A 20,283-nucleotide genomic window follows, 5' to 3' on the forward strand; every position below is an offset into this window, starting at 1 on the left:
TCTATGACTTTCACATTATTTAAGCATCTAGAAGTGATTGTTGAAAATTTTTGAGGATATGTTGGATACATGTACAATATATTTTTTCATCTGTTCTGAAGACAGCAAATTAAAGCAGTAAAATTTGCTGAATGTACAATGTAAAATTCCCCAATCTTTTGTTTCGCCCGTGTAGAATCAGATCTCGGTGTTGCAAAATCGCATTGAGCAATTGGAGCAGCTTTTGGAGGAAAATCACCAAATCGTCAACCACATCAAGGACTCTGTCCTGGAGCTCACCGGGAATGCAGATGCGCATCCTGGTCTGCTGGCTTTGCAAGGAAATGGCTCCTGGGTTTTACCAACCGACAATCACCAGACCTTCCTCTCCGTGTTTCCACAGGATTGTCAGTTTGCCCTCTGGAATAAAGAACAAAATACTGACCTGCAGGTAGGGAAAGCTGATTGAATGCTCACCCTGCATAATACCGCTGGGTTGTATCTGTTTCTAATCCATATGGATCAGTGACACACTTCTTTATCCAAAGCTGTTTTGATGAGATTGTAAAACCGATTAGAAGGTACAATTAATTTTAAACTGTCAGCCTTCAATGTGACTGTAATTTTTATCCCGTTTTGATAATCTATCATATATGCCGACGTATAAGACAATCCCCAGAATTTCTACTTACAATGTAGATTTTGAGCTGTACTCGCTGTATAAGACTACCCCAAATCTGGCACTTACCATTGACCAGTGGAGCGATGCTGTCACAATATTTTAAAATCGAATTACCCAGTGAAGGTTTATATTTTATGAGCATATTTTAAAATAAACCACCATCGGCTCCTTCTGCAACCGCTGCAACCGTGTCTGCCTGTCCCGCATCGGACTTGTCAGCCACAAACGAGCCTGCAGCTGACGTGGACTTTTTACCCCCTCCATAAATCTTCGTCCGCGAAGCCAAGCCAAAGAAGAAGAGAGCTGATAGCACTCGTGGGGGAACCCTGATATTTCACTCTCAAGGTTTGGAGTTTATACTTGCCATAACAGGTGACCGCTGGATTTTGTGGTGACACTTTTAAGTTTCATGTCTCATCTTATACACTGGCATATATGTTCTGATCCTGCAGTCCCTTCCCCCATCACTGCCACTTTACTCAAGGATTTGGTGATATAACCTGGGTCAATGTTTGGGGGCAAAGCTTGGAATTTTTACACAGAAACTTCGTAATTATTTTTTAAAAAATAGCATACTGGACCCCCGTGTGTCCCAATGTGGTCTTTTCCACAGGGGCACTTTGAGGGCACTTTTGTACTGCCTTCCTGTGTTGCTGGAGTTTGTCAGAGTGGAACGTTGTATTCATTAGGTCTATTTCTATTGAGTGGCTGTGGTCATTCTACCCTGCTGCTGCTCTGTAAAAATGTGTAGGGGTCCCAGTGGAAAATTTGCAGGAAGGAATTTACACGATAAATTCCGTTGTGGCATTTTAACTCTGCCACCAAAGCAGAAAATGTCCTGTGTAAAAGTGCCCAGAGTCACGTTGCAAATGTCAAAGTAAATGTGAAGCCTTGAGGCACTATCTGAAGAATGATGTTGTATTTTCCTGGCCAGTGTTTATTCTTCAGGAAGCTGTTCTGTGAATCTTTGTTGTTGTATGTTTAAGTCGTACAAGTTCAAAACCAGTGTATTTTGTCTCAAGGCACTTTGAAGACATAAATGCAAATTTGTTCTCATTGGAGGGTGATAAAAGGTCTCCCATTAACTTTGAATGCCAACAGTGGTAAAAATCACCTGCTTAAATGTTAATCACCTTCTCGCCTCTGATGGTTTCTGTCTTCTTGGAGCCCACTGCAAAGCACAGCATTTTAGTCATTGTCCAGAAATTAAGAACCTCATTGACAAACAAGTTCAGTGCCCAAGCTTTGATGCTCTGACATTGGAAGCCATTCAGTGGAGAGCCGGGCTAATTCCTAACTTCAAAGTATTATCTGGGAGAAATGTGGGACCTACTCAGGAAGAGGCAGAAATGAAGTAACTATTTAGATTGACAAGAAGTGGAAGGAGAAAGGTAAATTAGAGAAGCAAATTCAAATCATGTCAGGCAAGTGTTCAAATCTGCAGAGGATTCATTTCAGGCAGGTATGTGTTCCTCAACCATTGATAAGTGTGGGTGATCTTCAAGTATGCTCATCTAGGCAAAACTAAAGCAGCTCTCTATCCTGTGTCCATGGATAGGGGAGGATGTTGGTTGGTTGGTTGGTTGGGTGAGGGGTGGGGGGAAGAGGAGGGTGAGGCATTTATTATTTCACTGTTACGGTTCTTCTGAGTGAACAGTGATGTAATGAACACATCATCCTCTTACACCCCCCCCCCCCCCACCCCAACACCCTAACACCCTCCCCTTGTGCTGCTTTGTATAGGTCCTCTCTGACTAATTGGTATTATGAATGAGCTTGCAGCATGGATGGGAATAATGATTCAAGATTCCTTCTTGTCATGTAATATTACAGGACATTAATATTTGCATGAAATTGTCTGCTGTAAGGCAGATTGAGAGTCGCCCGGTGCCCCTCACAGGACGAGAAAAAAGGGAAGCAAAAGAGAGTCCGATCAAAGTCATTGAGCATTTCTGCAGCCTCTGCACAGACCCCATTTGATCCATTGGGAGCCCGGGCTCCAACATAATCAGGAAGCCTTCAGTGCCCAAGGCCATTCGAGAGACCTTTTTGCCCTCAGCGACCTCTTGAATCCCAGCTCCGATGCCTGGTTCCCCGAGCCAGTCTCCCTCAGCCTGTGCAGGTCCCCCGATGGTGTCACCCGCAGCCTGTGTGGATCCTTCAACCGGTGAGTGAGCCGTGGTCACCGTCCTGTAGGGTTGTCTCTGCCTCTCCTGCTCAACAGTGGATGCTCTCCCCTGTTTCTGCTGCCCTGCGCCGATCTGCTGCTCCCCAGAGATGGCAGCCCCACCTGACCATTGCTGAGCAAAGTCGCCACCATCTTGGGCACACATCCAAGGTTGCAGATTTTAGTTAAAAGCACCATTAGCTCCTCTACAACAGGCCACTTAATACCTGTACACAACCACTGGCAATAGGACCGGGCGGTTGAATCCTTTGGAGCAACCCTGTGTCTCTTCTCTCCCAAGATCCACATCCAGTGGATTTTCTTCCCAGATTCTGCAGGGATGAAGGCACTTCCGGTAGGAGAGAGCAGGGCATTTCCACATACCTTTTCTTGCCATCTCCTCTCTCCTGAGCTGGGTTGAGCTAAGCAGATCCAGTGAGGTCACTGATGGCGACTCTTGCCTCGCCTGCTCTCTGTCCTCAGTCCCACAGCTGTTTCTGTGACTCGTGATCAAAGGAAGTAATCCGTGCTGATATTTGGAGTTAACATTTTCAGTCAGATACCAAATCCTGCAGTGTGCTTGGAGCATGAGTAAATAAAGGGATGCACAAGCCTATGGTCACCTGGGTTTTATCTGAGAATATTATGACTGCCTCATTCTCCCTTTCCCATGTTTCTGAATTTCTGGCAAGTGCCTTGGGGCACAGGCCAGTTGTTCACCTGTCAGTTTAATAATTCCAGACCGTCTTCGTCTATGTGTCTTTTTTTTTTGCGCTGATAGATGCTGGATGTTTATTCAGCCCTGAAGTTTGATAATGTGGATGGTGGTGCTTGGAAGCAGGGCTTTGAGATCACCTATGAACAGCACGAGTGGGACAATGAACCATTGCAGGTGTTTGTGGTGCCCCATTCTCACAATGATCCAGGTAAGGGGGACGTTTTGAAGGATTTCCAGAATTGCCTCAAATCGATATTATGATGAAATAACATGATGTCTTTTGTTTTGGGTGTTATTGTTTATTAGAAAATAGCTGGAGCTTTATAGGAATTGGGTTTTTAGGGACAGAATGATTGGTTAAATCCTTGACAGGGTTCCCGAATGTTTAGATTGTAAACTAAAACAGTAGAGATGTAAACTCTGGACACGTGCATTTGCTTTTGCTTTGGTGTTAGATGTGCAGCAGGTCAGCTTTGTTGAGCTGGTGAGAAGACCCTGCACAAAAGAAAGCTTACTGGAAGATTGGATTTCTTTATCAGACACTTCTTGCGTCTGACATTGGAGCTTCAAGTCAAGGGCTTCAGCACAGTCTTGGTTGTTGCAGTAAAGCTCCAATAATCCACCACCCTCAGAACTTTGATGCTGGACTTGCAGACTTTCTGGATGTTCATCCTACCAATACCTCGAAACACTTTTATTTCAAATTTTTTTATAACTTGTTACACAGTAGCGTAATAAATTTTCCAATGTACCTGGTGACTTAATAGAACCCAGTAAGCTTCAGCTTGTGTATTTCAAAACCAGCTGAAATACAAACCTAGCCACATCCTTGACCCTGACCCAAGTTCGAGCAGTACACCTGTCCAGAATCTGGACCTCCATCCCAGTTTATGTTGGTAGTCCTTTGATTTGAAGAAGATTCCCTGTTGTGCAGTTCATCTGTGGACTTGGACTGAGATGAATCGCACAAAAACCTGTGTGTGATGGAGTTTTAAGGGGAACAGCAGTTGCGCAGGGGCAGTCCCACTCTCTCGGGAGAAGAGAGTTTGATCCAGTGGCACAGAAAACTGTTTCACTGGAGATCTTTCTTGCTGCAGTGGATGACCAGTGTCTTGTCATGTTGTTAGCAGTCCTCAAAGCCTGCTGGGCCTGCCTTCTTGACTGTTGGACCATTAATCTCCTACCTCACCGAGGGGCGAAGACCTGTTGGCTACCCTAGCCTGGTTTAGCCTGTCTGCTGAGACAGGGGTGTGGCCGCTGCGCGTGCTGCAGCTACTTGGAGCCACAGGTGAGAGCTGAGTGCCAGGTGGGGACCAAAGGTGGACGAGCTGCCCAAAAAGAGCACGGAAGGCCTCCTCACCAGAGGTGCTACCTCTCCCTAGACACTCCATACACCCCAGTAAAATAACCCTTTCACACTCCATTCCCCCAGCTCACACTCCACACAATTGAGAGGGTCAAATATCGTGCCAGCCATCAGCATTTCAAAACAATCAGATAAAGGATTATTTCTGTTTTACTGAACTCTGTGTAACATCCAGGGAATATTGAATTGTCTTCTTTCAACAGTGATATTAAGTGAAGAGTCCAACAGCCTGATGGTTCTGCAAAGCATAGTTAAAAGGCACTGACCTTTGACATTTTGTTCAGCATTATGCTGTCAACCATCGTAGCAGATTCATGCAGTTCATGTGCTTGATCCTGCCATAGATTGTCATACAAATTGAGTTGCTTTGGCTGTATATCTCGTTGACTCTCTATGGATTTCCAATTGTTTCTGAGACATTTGAGAAAAATATACTGCACATTGGGACCTTCACATCTGATTCTGTTCTGCAGGATGGATTAAGACATTTGACAAATATTACTTTGACCAGACGCAGCACATCCTGAACAACATGCTGCTGAAGCTCCAGGAGGACACGAAGCGTCGCTTTATTTGGGCAGAGATCTCCTTTTTCTCCAAGTGGTGGGACAACATTGATGCTCAGAAAAAGGCAGCTGTCCGCCGGTATGCAAAGATGGGAATTTTCTTTTGTGAAAGCAATGCCTTGTTTTGGTCAAGGTGCACAGTTCCCTAGCCCTGTCCCATTACCCTTTTGTGCTGCAGACAGTCATCGAGCCGAGACAGGCTTTGGATGAAGAGGGACAGTAGGGGTCAGTCTTTCTTTTTTTTAATTTAAAAAAATTTTTCACACTATGAACCATATTAACCAAAATACACACAAACATTTCCCTCTTGAATATACAGTGTCATTTTCTCCCCTTTTTCCCACTCCCTCCTTCCCACCCCCTCCCTTCTTCCCACCCCCCTCCAAACCCACTAAATGTTCAACATATACAATAAACCCATTAAACCATGTCATCACACAATGAAAATAAACAAGAAAATTGTGTCATCTACTTTTACACACTGGGTCAGTTCATTTCGTCATTTTCTCATTCTATCATTTTAGGGGGAAGAGGTCCGCAGTAGGCCCTCTCTGTTGTGTTCCATGTACGGTTCCCAAATTTGTTCGAATACTGTGACTTTATTTTTTAAATTATATGTTATTTTTTCCAATGGAATACATTTATTCATTTCTATGTACCATTGCTGTACTCTCAGGCTCTCTTCTGATTTCCAGGTTGGGGGTCAGTCTTTCTGATGACATTGTCTATGTAGCCATTCTGCGATAGATGGCTAAAAACTAATCACACCTTTCAGAATACTTTGTCATGAACCAACCCCCAGAATTAATTCCACAGGATCAATTATCAGATGTTGATGCTGTTTCATCTTGGAATTAATTTTAAAGTCAAGGGGCGTCTTTCCTCCAGTTGAGTTTGTGCCGTGTGTGATTTACTGCCACTTTCCTCGATGTTTATTTTGGTCACCAGGCTGGCAGCTGAAGGTCAGTTGGAGTTTGTAACTGGAGGCTGGGTAATGACAGATGAAGCCAACTCTCACTATTTTGCAATGGTTGATCAACTAATCGAAGGACATCAGTGGCTGGAGAACAATATCGGTAACTATCTACGTTGACAAACCACGAAGTTGACAAACTGGTGCTTTGGCATCTGAGAGATTATGTTGAAGTATGGATTTCTTGTCAAAGGGCAGAATATTGATCTGAAACTGGGGTTCCCATTGTCAATTACAAGCTCCCTACAAAAAGGTATTTTCTAATCACAAATTATATGGCTTCTTCCCCATGGTTGGCAGCACAGGTTAGGTACAGAGTATAGCTCCATTTACAGGGCTGCATCAAATGGTCCAGGACAGGGTCAGCATGTCTTAGATAACACTATATCTCCTACACTGTCCCATCCAACATGCCTGGGAGAGTTGGAAACTCTGCAAGTTGACACATATACCCCGTTTCTTTGGATGATGAGGCAATAATTTTGGCTAGATGATTGCAGTTCAGATAACTCCCTAGAAGTGTGAGAGCATACAGAACAGTCCTGTTTTTGATTTCCCAAGCTCTATGCAAAGCATTAATTCTTTGCACAACTTCGCCGTGGACACAATATATACCATGTGGCTCATCTCGGATATTTTGGCAGTATCTCCCAGTCCTGCGAACTCTCTCACCAGAAAGGACAAGGTCAGCAATCTTAAATTAAATGACCACCTGTAGGTTCCTTTTTTAAGTTGCAGATTGTTATCATTTGGCAAAAGGTTGTTTCTTTGTGAGTTCGTGCTGCTCCATCTCCAACCTTGTAATGGAGTACCTTCAGCGCATTGACTGCAGCAATTCAAGAAGGTAGTTCATCACTACCATCTCAAGAGGAATGACCAGAGTGTGAACTTCATCAATGTTGTCCTCATCTTATCAATGAAAAGAAAATATTGTGAGCAATGATTCCCCCACCCCAGTTTCTAAACTTTCAGGCTGGAGCATTAAAGTTTCTGAGATTAAAACATCTGACCCTGACATTGGATCAGCAAGGATTCCCTTGAAGAGCCAAACTTCCATTCCAGAGCTTGAAGTTGGACTTTTATCTTAAACTTGTTCTCTTTGGGAGTGTTTAAAAATATGTTTGTAATATTACCTTTCCATGGACATGAGATGATCAACAGTTCTGTTGATTTGATGAGTATACCTTGTAGTGAGTTCCTGTATTTTGTATTTCCAGGAGTGATCCCAAAATCGGGTTGGGCAATCGATCCTTTTGGACACAGCTCAACCATGTCCTATCTGCTCAAGCGCTCCAACTTGACCAGTATGCTCATCCAGAGAGTACACTACTCCATTAAGAAACACTTTGCAGCCAACAAAATTCTGGAATTCATGTGGAGGCAGACCTGGGGTAGGTGAGAACAGCTCTTCAAAGAAGCCCTGTGAATTTGAAATTCAGAAAAAAAGCTGCTGGAGTGACAAGTGCCAAAATAAAAACTCAGCAGATTAGACAGCGTCTGTGAAAAGAAAAGCAGTTAACGATTTGGATGTGAAATCCTGTGTCAAACCAAGCAAGTTTTCAATAGGAGGAAGGGCTGAGCAGGGCAAATGGAACAGCTCCCCGAGAGGGAGATGCATTATTGCTTCATTGTCTGCATAATGTATCGTTGGCAGCAGGACAGGGACACACCCAGCAGACCAGGCCGTTCTTTAGAAACAAAATAAGCCAAAATGCTGACAGACAGAAAGAGTCCGATAGAGTCAGAGGAAAAAGTGAGTTCCTAAAGTTCAAAGATGTTCTGTCGAATCCAGACGGGTAGGTGAGTTATTGTTCCAAAAGCCTGCATTCAGTCTGCTGGTTCAAACAGTGAAGAAAGCCACAGACATAGGTCAGAGAAGGATGAAGACATGAAGTGGCCAGCAGCTGGAAACTCAGCATCACTCCTGCAGACTAAATACAGATTATCTGCAAAATGATCACCCAGTCTTCATTTGGGGCTGCATTGCACACAGCCGACATGGTAGACCAGCGTGGAAGAAGTACGAGTGAATTGGAAAGGCTGGGCTAGTGAAAAGAGAATTAGCGAACGGACAGGTGTTGCATCTTCTGTGATTTCATGGGAAAGTGTGGCATAAGTTGTGGAGTGGTTAGTAGCAAAAGACCTTCATCATAGTGACAGGAAGTGTAGAGATAGGACTACAGGTATCCCCCGCTTTTTGAAAGATCGCTTCTTGTCACTTCGCTTTTACGAAAGACCTTTATTAGTACCTATTTTCACTAACCGAAAAATCCGAAGAGGATTTTCACTTTTACAAAGAAAAGCGAAAATAGCGTTCAGCATTTGTTTTGCAGTGAGCCGTTATCGAGGCAGCGCACACTCCAAGCAGCGAGAGTGACATCACCAAGCTCCTTCACTGGGAACTACACTCAGCATCAAGCCGCCTTAGCTTTGAACTTTGTCTGTGAGCACCTGTGCTTTATCTCGATTTATTTTGTACACCCATTAGCAAGATGTGTCCGAAGATATCAGAAAAGCCTAAGGGAGCTCGTAAGGGTGTTGTGCTTAGTGTAAAACTGGACTGGGAAATTCCCATACAAATTAATGGTAATTGCTTCTTTGCTTTACGCCATTTTGGCTTACAAAGGTTTTCATAGGAATGCTGTACTTTCGGGTAGTGGGGGAACCCTGTACCGTGAAGATGAATTGGTTGGAAGCGGAGAAGTGGAAGCTGTAATTGAGGAGAGACTGGGCCAGGGCAGAAAGGACATGGATTATTTTGTATCTGAAAGTAGACTCTTCCAACTGCTGATTTGATCAGTTTCAATGTCGTATTTTGTTTCTTTTAATTCACCAATTTGAAGGTGCGAAAGGAATTCCATACAATTCAACGTTTCTCAAAACTGAAGTTTTTGACTTGAATATTTTTCTTCCCACAACCCCATGTTTTTTTTTCTAGACACTGACTCAAGCACAGATATCTTCTGTCACCTGATGCCTTTCTACAGTTATGACGTTCCACACACCTGTGGACCTGACCCCAAAACCTGCTGCCAGTTTGACTTCCGACGCCTCCCCGGAGGACGCATCAGTTGTCCTTGGAAAGTCCCACCTAAAGTGATAAATGATGCCAATGTGGCAGAGAGGTAGGAGCTGATCTAATGGACTATCATGGGTTCTGTGGTTATCGACTGAGTTCTCTCTTGTTCCTGAGATAACATTTTGGTTTGTCTGAATGGGTGGAGGAGCAGATAATGTGGAGAAAACACGAACACCACAGAAGGATTTAAACCAATTTGGAGAATGGGCGGAGAAGAGGGAAAAGAAATATAATGTCAGAAAGTGTCATTCACATGCTTTGGTAGAGGAAATAAACGGACAGATTATTTTCTAAATGGGGAGAAAATTAAACATACCCAGGTGCAAAGGGACCTGAGAGTCCTCGTGCAGGACAGCCTGAAGGTAAACTTTCATGTTGAGCCGGTGGTGAAGAAGGCAAATGCAACGCTGGCGTTCACTTCAAGAGGAATAGAAGACCAGAGCAGGGATGTGATTTTAAGGCACTGGTGAGACCTCACTTGGAGAATTGTGAGCAGTTTTGGGCTCTTCATTTAAGAAATTATGTGCTGACGTTGAAGAGGGTTCAGAGAAGGTTCACAAGGATGATTCCGGCAATGAAAGGGTTAGAGGAGGCTTATGGAGCCAGGTTTTGGGGCCGGGATTCGAGAGGGATCTGAGGGCTTCTCAAGGTTCCTGGATGCTGAAGGCTTATTGTGTCTAAGCTATGGATCTGGGCTCGGGTTGCCGATGGATTGAACTGAACTGGAATCTTGTGTGGCTGCAGAGGCTGCGAGTGTAAATCCTTGGACATTCGGACTCTCTTTTGCTTCTTTTTCTCTGACTGTAAGGGGCAAGGCTAATGGCAAATCTTAGCCTTATGGTGGACTAAAGGCAATTTTGTGTAATATTTCATGTCTGTTTTATTATGACAATAAAAAATAGTGTATCTGATCTCCCAAGTCTGCATGCAAGTAATCAAGATTGGAGTTTGTGCAGAGAGTTCCGCTCTATAATATAGGAAGTTGAAGCTTCAGAGAGGATGCAACTTGATTGGGATGCTGCAAAACACAGAAAGCGTGGTGAATATTTTGAAAATTGGTGGCTGGAACTGGGCAGATCGTGGGACATGATTGACGTGCAATTTTACCTTCATTTCTATGTTTCACATTAATATTGGAATCTGTCAGTCAAAATGAGTTAACCTTGTTTACCTGGTCCCAACACTTAGTGTGATCAAGACATCTCTGCCAGCAAGTGCTCAATTACAGCTTGATGTGTTTCCACAGACGTGGAATTTATATCTGTGTCCAAAATAATTGCCTTTATCAGTTCATTTTGGTATCCCTACTTGTATTAGTTTCTGCTGTCATTCACATTTCAAGGAATATTGAGATTGATTGGTATGGTCCAGTTGCCTTCTGTCTACACCTATTTGATTCTATTTTTTCTCTTCTCTCAGGGCAAGTTTACTTTTGGATCAATACCGGAAAAAGTCCAAGCTATTTAAAAGCAAGGTTGTACTGATTCCGCTTGGAGATGACTTTCGATATGACAAAGCTCTGGAGTGGGACCAGCAGTTCCAGAATTATGAGAAACTCTTCAACTACATGAACTCTCACCCAGACCTCCACGTGCAAGTAAGTCCTCTGTGTTTTTTTTTTTAATTTTTTATTTTTCACACTATAAACCATATTGATCAAGATACATACATTTTCCTTTTCAAATATATACAGTGTCGTTTTCTCCCCCCCTTCCCTCCTCCCCTCCCTCCCTCCCTCACCTCTCCTCCCACTTATTTAAAGTTCAGAATCTAAGATACATTAAACCCTTTAAACAATGTTGTCACTCAATAAAAATAAACAAGAAATTCCACTGAGTCAGTTCTTTTCATTCTCTTCTCCTTCTGTCATTTTAGATGGTAGATGTCCCCGGTAGGTTTTCTAAGTCCTCTGTGTTGAGAGCAGGTTTTGTTGGTTCAGATTCCTTTGGTTCATTTCTAAAGTCTCTAGCTATGAGCTGTGCTGATCAGAAATACCCCTATATGCTGTTGTCTAGGACAACTCATGTGAAGGATGACCCTGCCCCCCACCAAAATCTGGCACTTTCTGCTGACCAGCAGATGTTGTTAAAAGCCAAACCACAGTATTTTAATAAATTATCATTTAAAGGTTTATATTTTATTTGTATATTTTAAAATAAACTGCTATTGACTTGTGTAACAGGCCATTTAAAGCCTGTACCGAGCCAATAGCCGTCGGACCGGGCAGATGAACCCCGTGGAGGTGCGCTGAGACTTTGTAAATAACTAGTGGGGCATGCATGAGATTGTATTGGAGCCAGTGGGAAGATGGCAGCGGTGTTGAGGCTTTGTTGTCAAGGTAAGAATTTTAGACACTTAGTATGGACGATACAATTTTAAGGTGAAAGTTTAAGTTTCGGGTTATCCTATACAATGGCATATGCGGCATTTCCAATCCAATCTCTGCCCTCAGTAACTTAGCCTTGGTCGTGATTGGAACAGGAGGTTGTGGTGTCTGGGATAGTTGAGGGAAAATTACTGGAATTCTGTCTGTCCATTGCTGCTGGAGGAAAAAACCTGGAAGTACATGGCAGTTTATGAGGTCAAATTGAACTCGCCCTTGATGGCTTCCACTATTGCATCGTCTCTACAACACTCCTGGAAGAATTATCATCTCTGGTAAAAGTACTTGAGGACCACCGTAAAAATAAACTGACTTTTGAAGCCTATTGTGGGAATTTGAGGGTGAAAACGTTATTTGCTCATGGGGTGTCCTGAATGTCTCTTGTTCACTTCCAGATACAGTTTGGGTCCCTATCTGAATACTTTGATGCAGTTTACAAGGCAAATGGTGTCAGTCCCGGCAGCAAGCCTCCATCCTACCCAGTCCTCAGTGGTGACTTCTTCACATATGCCGATCGTGAGGATCATTATTGGAGTGGATATTTTACATCGAGGCCTTTCTATAAGAACCTGGACCGAGTGCTGGAATCACATCTCAGGTAAGGAGCCTCCACAGGGCATGTCCAAGCACTTCTGCTCCTGCAGCTTTCATAGTGTCGTACTGAAAACGATTGAGAAGCTCTTGAGAAAACAATTACAAAACAAAATGTAGTAGATGTAAAAGAAAGAGAAAACAAATGGGCAGAGAAGACGAGGGAGAGTTCAGAAAGAGGGAAAGTCAAACTTTATTTTTAGTGAGTGTCAGTCCAGGGATTTGGGCTGGAGTATTAAACTGAATGACTTCCACCTGTACATTTTTGATAATATGGAACGTGTCTGATTATTTTTGGGAAATAATATCAGCCTTCTGTGAATCCTGTTTTATTCCAGAGCAGCTGAGATCCTGTACAGTTTGGCCTTGAATCATGTTCGCCGCACCGGTGTGGGCATTCGCTACCCCGTTTCTGATTACCGCTTCTTGACAGAGGCCCGGCGAAACATAGGCTTGTTCCAGCATCATGATGCCATAACTGGCACCTCAAAAGAAGTTGTGGTTGTTGACTACGGGCTCAGGTACCTGTTGCTTTTAATGAAACTAAAATTCCCAATTTGAGCAATACTGGGATCTATTAGTTTGAAAGTCCATCACTCCATTCTGAATATCAAGTACACACACAAATGGTTTCTGTTAGCCTGGCACGAAGGCATGTGTGGTGAGATTGGCATGACCGAAGGGTTGGGGGCCCTTAAGTAGAATGTGAACAAAGGACACCATTGGTGATTAATCTTCCTGTCTTGCTTTTACTGTGTGGAATTTTTATTCCTGTTCCTCAGGGACAAGCTCTGCTGTTACAGAAATAAATAACTAGTGCGTAAATGTTCCTGACAATGAACTGTGCAGTAGTGGCCTGGTGTACGAAGACTAATGAAGTCTTATTGCAGCAATTTATACTTATTAATTTAACTCAGCAGGCTGTTATATAAAGTTCCCACTCTTAATGCCAAACCCGAGGATTTCAGAGAGTACTCAGGGGAACCAGCTGGGGCAGTACCGTATATGCCATTGTATAGAACGACTCTTGATAGGACGCCCCTCAGAATTTACACCTAAAACGATGGTTTTGAGGGATGTCACCCCCCCCCCCCCCAAAAAAGCTGGCATGTACCACTGACCAGTGTATACTGTTAAAAGCCAATCACAACATTTTAATAACAAATGGTCATTTAAAAGTTTAAATTTTATTTGGACATTTTAAAATTAACCACTGTCGGTACCTGTAAAAGGCCATTTAAAGCCTGTCCAGGACTGACAGCGGATGGACCCCACGGAGGAGCGCTGATACTTCGCTGAACCCTATCGGGGCGTGTGCTAGATTGCATCAGAGCTGGTGAGAAGACGGCAACGATGTTGAGAGTTTGTTGTCAAGGTAAGAATTTTAGACCCAGCGTAAAAGACAACCCCAATTTTAAGGTGTGACGTTCAAGGATCGTGCCATACAACGACATATACGGTGTAGAAACATGAGTATGACGAAGATTTGAAGAGCGACTGGACACTTGATAAGATGCTGGTGTGCCATATAAATGCAAGTCTTCATGCTGCGATTTGATGGGATGTTGTGTAATGTGGGTATTCTTCCTTTTCAGGCTTTTTCACTCTCTCATGAATTTGAAACGGGTGATAATTAACGCAGCTCACTTCTTGGTGCTTCAGAGCAAAAATGACTACAAATACGACGAATCTTCCCTTTTCCTACAACTGGTAAATTGAACCTGTGATATTTGGTGTAGCGGTTAGTGCAACACCTTTACAGAGCCAGTGATCGGGACGAGGGTTCAAATCCCGTGCTGTCTGTAAGGAGTTTGTACGTTCTCCCCGTGTCTGTGTGGTTTTCCCTGGGGGCTCTGGTTTCCTCCCACCATTAGAAACTTACCGGGGGTGTAGGTTAATTGGGTATAAATTGGGCGGCACAAACACATTGGCCAAAATGGCCTGTTACTGTGCTGTGTGTTTAAATTTAAAAAAATGTATTCCTTTTGAAAAAACTGAACATCCAGTGTGAGCACCTTTTTCTAAGATACAGGCTGTTTGTTCCTGCTGAGTGCAGTATTCCAAAATTGAGTATTAGACTCCAAAATTAGCACCAAACTGATTTGTCTGTGATGTCAACATACAAAGTTGTTCTAATCAGATGAATTGGCATTAAGAGCTGCCTGTTAGATTGCCTCTCATGTACTGAGTTTGTTTCTGAATGCGGTTCAGAGAATCATTGCATTAGTCCTCAGTCTCAGAGGGTTGAGTTACACAAAGACCTAACTTAGTACTGCCTTGAAAAGTGTCTGTTCATTATATTGCTCTTAGCTCTCCATTCAACACAGACATAACCACCTGTAAGTTAAGAAAGGCAGTTCATTCCAGGATGGCAGATAGCCCCCTTAGTTCTCCTCTAAATTTTGCACACCCTAACCCTAAATCTATCCTCTAGCTTTATTCACAACTGATAGGAGAAAAAGTTTCCTGTAGTCAACCCTTTTGTTGCCCCTCATAATTTTGTCAACCAAAATAATGTGCCCTCTTAACTTCCTGTGCCACAGGGGAACTCTCCTCAAAGCTCCATCTCAGCTCAGTGAATCTCCTGTGCACCTTCTCCAGTGCTATCCTATTTCTCCTATGGACTCCAGGGGCTTTGCAATTTAGATGTTGTCAGAGGCCTTACTGAAGACCGTGTGACCCACATCAAATATACTGTCCTCTTCAATGCATGTTGTAGTTCCTCAAAATATGCCTTCTCATTTGTTGGACATGATCTTTTCTGATAACGCCATATTTCTGTTTGTGATTACATTGGCTAGAAGTGCAAGTCCCTAGAAACACATCCTGAGTGAAAAATAAGGACCAATATATTAGTAAATGTGATGCCATTACGAGGGAAGGAGACAGAACTGTCCATCTACATCAGTGGGGGAAAAAAATGCTTGAATGTGCAATGAATGACTTGAAAAGGATAATAAGATTGAGCAGTATCAATATAGATTTAGGAAAGAAGAATCATGGTGGACTAATCTATTGGAATTCTTTGACGAGTAGAATAACAAAAGGGAGAAACGTGCGGTGGATGCGGTGTTTTTAGATTTCTAGAAGGCTTTCAATACCGGAGGTAGAGTTGGGGGCTAAAGTACAGTCATGGTGAGGATTGGTTGTTATTGGTTCAAGCAAACAATGGGAATAAACGGAGCCTTCTCAGGTTGACAGTCTGTGACCAGTCTGACACTCCAGGTATTGGTTCTTGGAGCCCTGGTTCACCCATTTATATTAACAATTTGGCTCAAAGAAAGAAAGGTCATATTTCCAGGTTTGATGATAACATTGAACTAGATAGGATTATGGAGCATGCAGAAAGATATGAAGAGCCTTCAAACTAAGTGAGCATGAGCCAAATTGACAGATGTAATAAAGTGCAGAAAGTTGTGAAGTCAACACAGAAAAGCAGAAGATTTGGTAAATTGTGAGAGATTGTTCACTTGTACATAGGTTAACCTGCAGGAAGGATTCAAGCTAGTAAATAATATCTTGGCATTTATTACAAGAGGGTTTAATTACAGGAGTAAGGAAGTCTTATGGCAACCATCTAAGACCTTGTGTGCTGATGTGCAGTTTTGGTCTCCTTACTCAAGAAGAAGTACTTATCATAGAATGTGCGCAGCAAAGATTCACTAAACTGGTGACAGAAATGGCAGATCTTTGAGGGAGGAAAGCTGAACACAATTAAGATTCCAGGAGGACCTTGCTGGTCATTATTTCCCTTGTAATAGAAGTTTCGTCTGGTGATTAAGGTAGGTCGAGGTACTCTAGTTGTGACTCTTGTTTCAATACTTCCTGACATCCTCTTTGCATAACCCGACTGCACATTTTTACTCCACATGGTAAGTGAATTATGGTGGAGTTGAATGGAAGGTCGACCTCTGTATAAAAAAAAAAACCCTCTGTCTATCCCTCTCATAATTTGATATACTTCTATATATCCCTCAGCCTCCCACGCTTCAGAGAAAAAAAATCCAAATTTGTCTAATTTCTCCTTGGAGCTAATCCTGTGTAACACCCTGGTGATCCTATCTGCACCCTTTTCAAAGTCTCCACCTCCTTCCTACTAAAGTTCTGGTTACCACACTATACCTCAAATGTGGGCGAACCAAAGTTTAAAATAGTTGCAACTTATATACTCAATCCCTCAACCGAAAAATTGCTCAAACTTCTCAGTGACTTCACTATTTAGTAACACCAAACAGAAAAGAAACGGCAGCAATCAAACCCTTGGATATCTGGGAATCACCTCGTTAGAAGTGAGGGGAAAAATAAAGACGACAAAGGATTCTTCAGATTTTTGAACTGACAAATACTTGTTACTGAGGTGATATTCATCCTTCATCCTAAATTAGATCAGATCATTAGACATTGTTTTGAGAACATCCACTGCAACCTTTATCGATCATCTTGGATGTGAAAAAACCAGAATGGAATATCATTACCAATGAACTAGATTTTGAGCTTGAGTCTTCAGGCTGTTAATAATAATAGCTCAACCTAAATACAGTAAAAACCCCTGGTATCCGGCATGTATAGGAATTGGTAGATGCCGGATAAGTATTTTCTGGTTGCTTGAGATTGTGTGATGGCACACCAATTTTAAACCCGTATTTTTTACCAATTTATTTCCCTCAAATTTTTTTGCCGGTTGCTTGAATTCCATATTACAGAGGTTTTAATGTGCTAAAAAACACATTACAAATCTTGTCATTTATTATTTTATTTTTTTTCCCCCCCCCCCTTTAATTTCATACACCTTGGGCCAGATGATTGCTGCTTCTTGGGTACTTTTGGGGACAGATAAATTGGTTACTGCTGAGTTATCGCAGACTTCTCAAAGCTGGGGTTGGGGTTACCTGTGATCCTGACATTACACTTGGTCTTGCCACATTGTTTTGATCTGAGTCTGCACCTCAGCCAGTTTTGGATATCCAGAAGAGAAGACTGCAAGAAATCCAGTGGCATGAGCTGTAGTCAAACTAACTATCATTTTTCCTGGGTTTCCTTTACTGTCATAATTTCCTGTTACTTTTTTTCTTAGCCAGTATGCCAAGTGAAATGGTGAGTCTGAACACTGACATAGGTGCTTTACACCTCCTCCCCTTGGGAAAGGCAGAGCTCATTCATGTCCCTGGCTTTAATTACATTTCCATTCTAAGGCCAGACGCCACAGTAGAAAGGGCACATGTTCTGTAATCTAGATCAGAGCTGGAGCCTGTCGCAATTCACAAGTGGCGTAGCAGATTTATCTATGTTTGAGAATTATAATGCCTTTTCTTTTTTAATTTTAGGATGACAGACGCCAAACTCATGATACACTTCCAGAGAAAACAGTGATAAAACTTGAATCTCTTCCCAGGTATAAATTTATATTACTGGTAATTAAGGCAACGAGTTTCATCAATTTTGAATAGAACAAGCCTCTGGACATCTCAGTGGACACTAGGATTTTCGAAATGCAGTTGCCTTTAATATGTGGAAAATCGAGCAGTTGACAATGTGCTCAAAGCAATAATGTGATATTGAACAGCTGATCTGCATGCTTTTAGGTTGAAGGTGAATATTATCTCACTAACTAACGAGAACCTGTAAGTTAACATTTGTCTATCCAACAATTTAAAGAACCTTTTGTTGTTGTTATTTCACCGCCCCCCCCCCCCCCCCCCACCATCCCTGAAGAGGTCCAGGTGGATCACAGTCACCTTGGGGTTAGATGGCTGTTCAGTGCCTTCTCTGTTAGCTATAGTCAAATATTAAACTTTTTTTTAATTTTTTATTTTTATTTTTTTGTTTTTCACACCATAAATCACATTAGCCATGATGTACACTTTTTCTTTTTCACACATATACAGTGACTTTTTCTCCCTCCCTCCTCCCACGCCACCCCCCCACCCCCCCCTCTCATCCATTTTAGGTATACAATCAAGGTTGCATTAAACCCGTCAGACAATGTTGTCATTCAACAAAAATACACCAGAAATTCTACTGAGTCCATTCTTTTCTTTCCTTCTCCTTCCATCAACTTAGGTAATGTTTGTCCCCGGTAGGTTTTCGCTATTGTATTTAATGTAAGGCTCCCATACTTGTTCGAATATTTCAATATCATTTCTTAAACTATATGTTATTTTTTCTAATGGAATACATTTATTCGTTTCTATATACCATTGTTGTATTTTCAAATTATATACCAAAGAACCCAGAGATCTTTCTCCTAAGTAACATAAAAAACAAAGAATTTGGAATTGATTTGGAGGATGCACAAAAAAGATTTGTTAAGATAGCCCTAGCCGTAGCAAAAAAATGTAGTATGTCAACCTGGAAATATTAAACTTTGAAGGAATTCACTTTTTCTGTGTGAGGAGGTGTCACCAATGCATTCAAAATTGTAGAAATGTCAATGACAGCACCTGAGGCCATTCCACCAAATATTTAACAATTGAGACTCATCCCACCTTTTAGTTCTTGTGCCATAGTTTTATTGGTCACAGCATTTAAACTTGTCATGCAGTACATTTTGAATGTAATAAGAATTTATGTCTTCATAATTCTTTCACGCGGTGCGTTCCGGAGCACCATGTCTCTTAGGAGAAAATAAAAATCCTCCTCTTTGCCCATTCCTCCAAGGATCCTAAACCTGCATTCTGCAGCTATCACCTCTCTGGTGAATAAATTTCCTTTCTGTGCATCAGCTCGAGACTTCTCAAGATTAAATCCTGTTTAAACCTCTCAAATAAACATCCTAGTCTCATTCAGAAATAACAGCCCAAAATGCTGGATTAACTCAACAGGTCAGACAGCATCTGTGGCGAGCGTGATCTTTCCTCAGTGGGAGGCAGTCTATCAACTTGTACAACCTTAAAAGATAACCTCCCTGATGCAGGTTTTAAATTTTCTCCTTGCCCCTGTCGTATTTAAATCCTTGGATAATACAGTACCACAAATGAGTGGTGGACTAGCCTCGCCAAATTAACCCAGCTTAGCGCCGACATTGGCGACTTCAGGGGTTTTTACGAGGCTCTAAAGGCTGTGTACGGCCCCTCACCCCAAGTCCAAAGCCCTCTGCGCAGCTCAGATGGCGAAGTCCTCCTCAGCGACAAGATCTCCATCCTCAATCGATGGTCAGAACACTTCCAATCTCTTTTCAGTGCCAACCACTCAGTCCAAGAATACACCCTGCTCCAGCTCCCTCAACAACCCTTGAGGCTAGAGCTGGATGAGGTCCTTACCCGGGAAGAGACATATAAGTCAATTGAACAACTGAAAAGAGGCAAAGCAGCAGGTATGGATGGAATCCCCCCCCCCCCCCAGAAGTCTGGAAGGCTGGCGGCAAAACTCTGCATACCAAACGGCATGAGTTTTTCATGCTCTGCTGGGACCATGGAAAGCTGCCTCAGGACCTTCGTGATGCCATCATCATCACCCTGTGCAAAAACAAAGGCAAGAAATCAGGCTGCTCAAACTACAGGGGAATCACGCTGCTCTCCATTGCAAGCAAAGTCTTCGCTAGGATTCTCCTTAATAGACTAATACCTAGTGTCGTCGAAAATGTCCTCCCAGAATCACAGTGTGGCTTTCGCGCAAACAGAGGAACTACTGACATGGTCTTTGCCCTCAGACAGCTCCAAGAAAAGTGCAGATAACAAAACAAAGGACTCTACATCACCTTTGTTGACCTCAGCAAAGCCTTTGACACCGTGAGCAGGAAAGAGTTTTGGCAAATACTAGAGCGCCTCGGATGCCCCCCTC

The 20,283-nt window shown here is 42.6% G+C and overlaps 1 protein-coding gene across 8 annotated transcripts in view; it reads left to right on the forward strand.

Annotated features, from left to right (window-relative positions):
- The window catches only part of man2a2 (mannosidase, alpha, class 2A, member 2), a 56,435-nt gene that overhangs the window by 8,580 nt on the left and 27,572 nt on the right, over positions 1-20,283 (forward strand). For 7 of the 8 annotated variants that reach the window (XR_011346258.1, XM_069902432.1, XM_069902436.1 and 4 more), the window contains exons 2-12: positions 176-430; positions 3,610-3,754; positions 5,386-5,557; positions 6,427-6,554; positions 7,669-7,842; positions 9,390-9,576; positions 10,950-11,127; positions 12,309-12,511; positions 12,843-13,025; positions 14,100-14,214; positions 17,829-17,896. Coding sequence is in view for 7 of the 8 variants with exons in the window: in XM_069902432.1 (XP_069758533.1) it covers positions 176-430; positions 3,610-3,754; positions 5,386-5,557; positions 6,427-6,554; positions 7,669-7,842; positions 9,390-9,576; positions 10,950-11,127; positions 12,309-12,511; positions 12,843-13,025; positions 14,100-14,214; positions 17,829-17,896 (1,808 nt within the window). In the remaining variant the exon portion in view is untranslated. The remainder of the gene's footprint in view (positions 1-175; positions 431-3,609; positions 3,755-5,385; positions 5,558-6,426; positions 6,555-7,668; positions 7,843-9,389; positions 9,577-10,949; positions 11,128-12,308; positions 12,512-12,842; positions 13,026-14,099; positions 14,215-17,828; positions 17,897-20,283) is intronic. The other variant, XM_069902434.1, reaches the window with a different exon arrangement.

This window comes from Narcine bancroftii, chromosome 11 (genome assembly GCF_036971445.1).
Source record: "Narcine bancroftii isolate sNarBan1 chromosome 11, sNarBan1.hap1, whole genome shotgun sequence".
NCBI classification, from domain to species: domain Eukaryota; kingdom Metazoa; phylum Chordata; class Chondrichthyes; order Torpediniformes; family Narcinidae; genus Narcine; species Narcine bancroftii.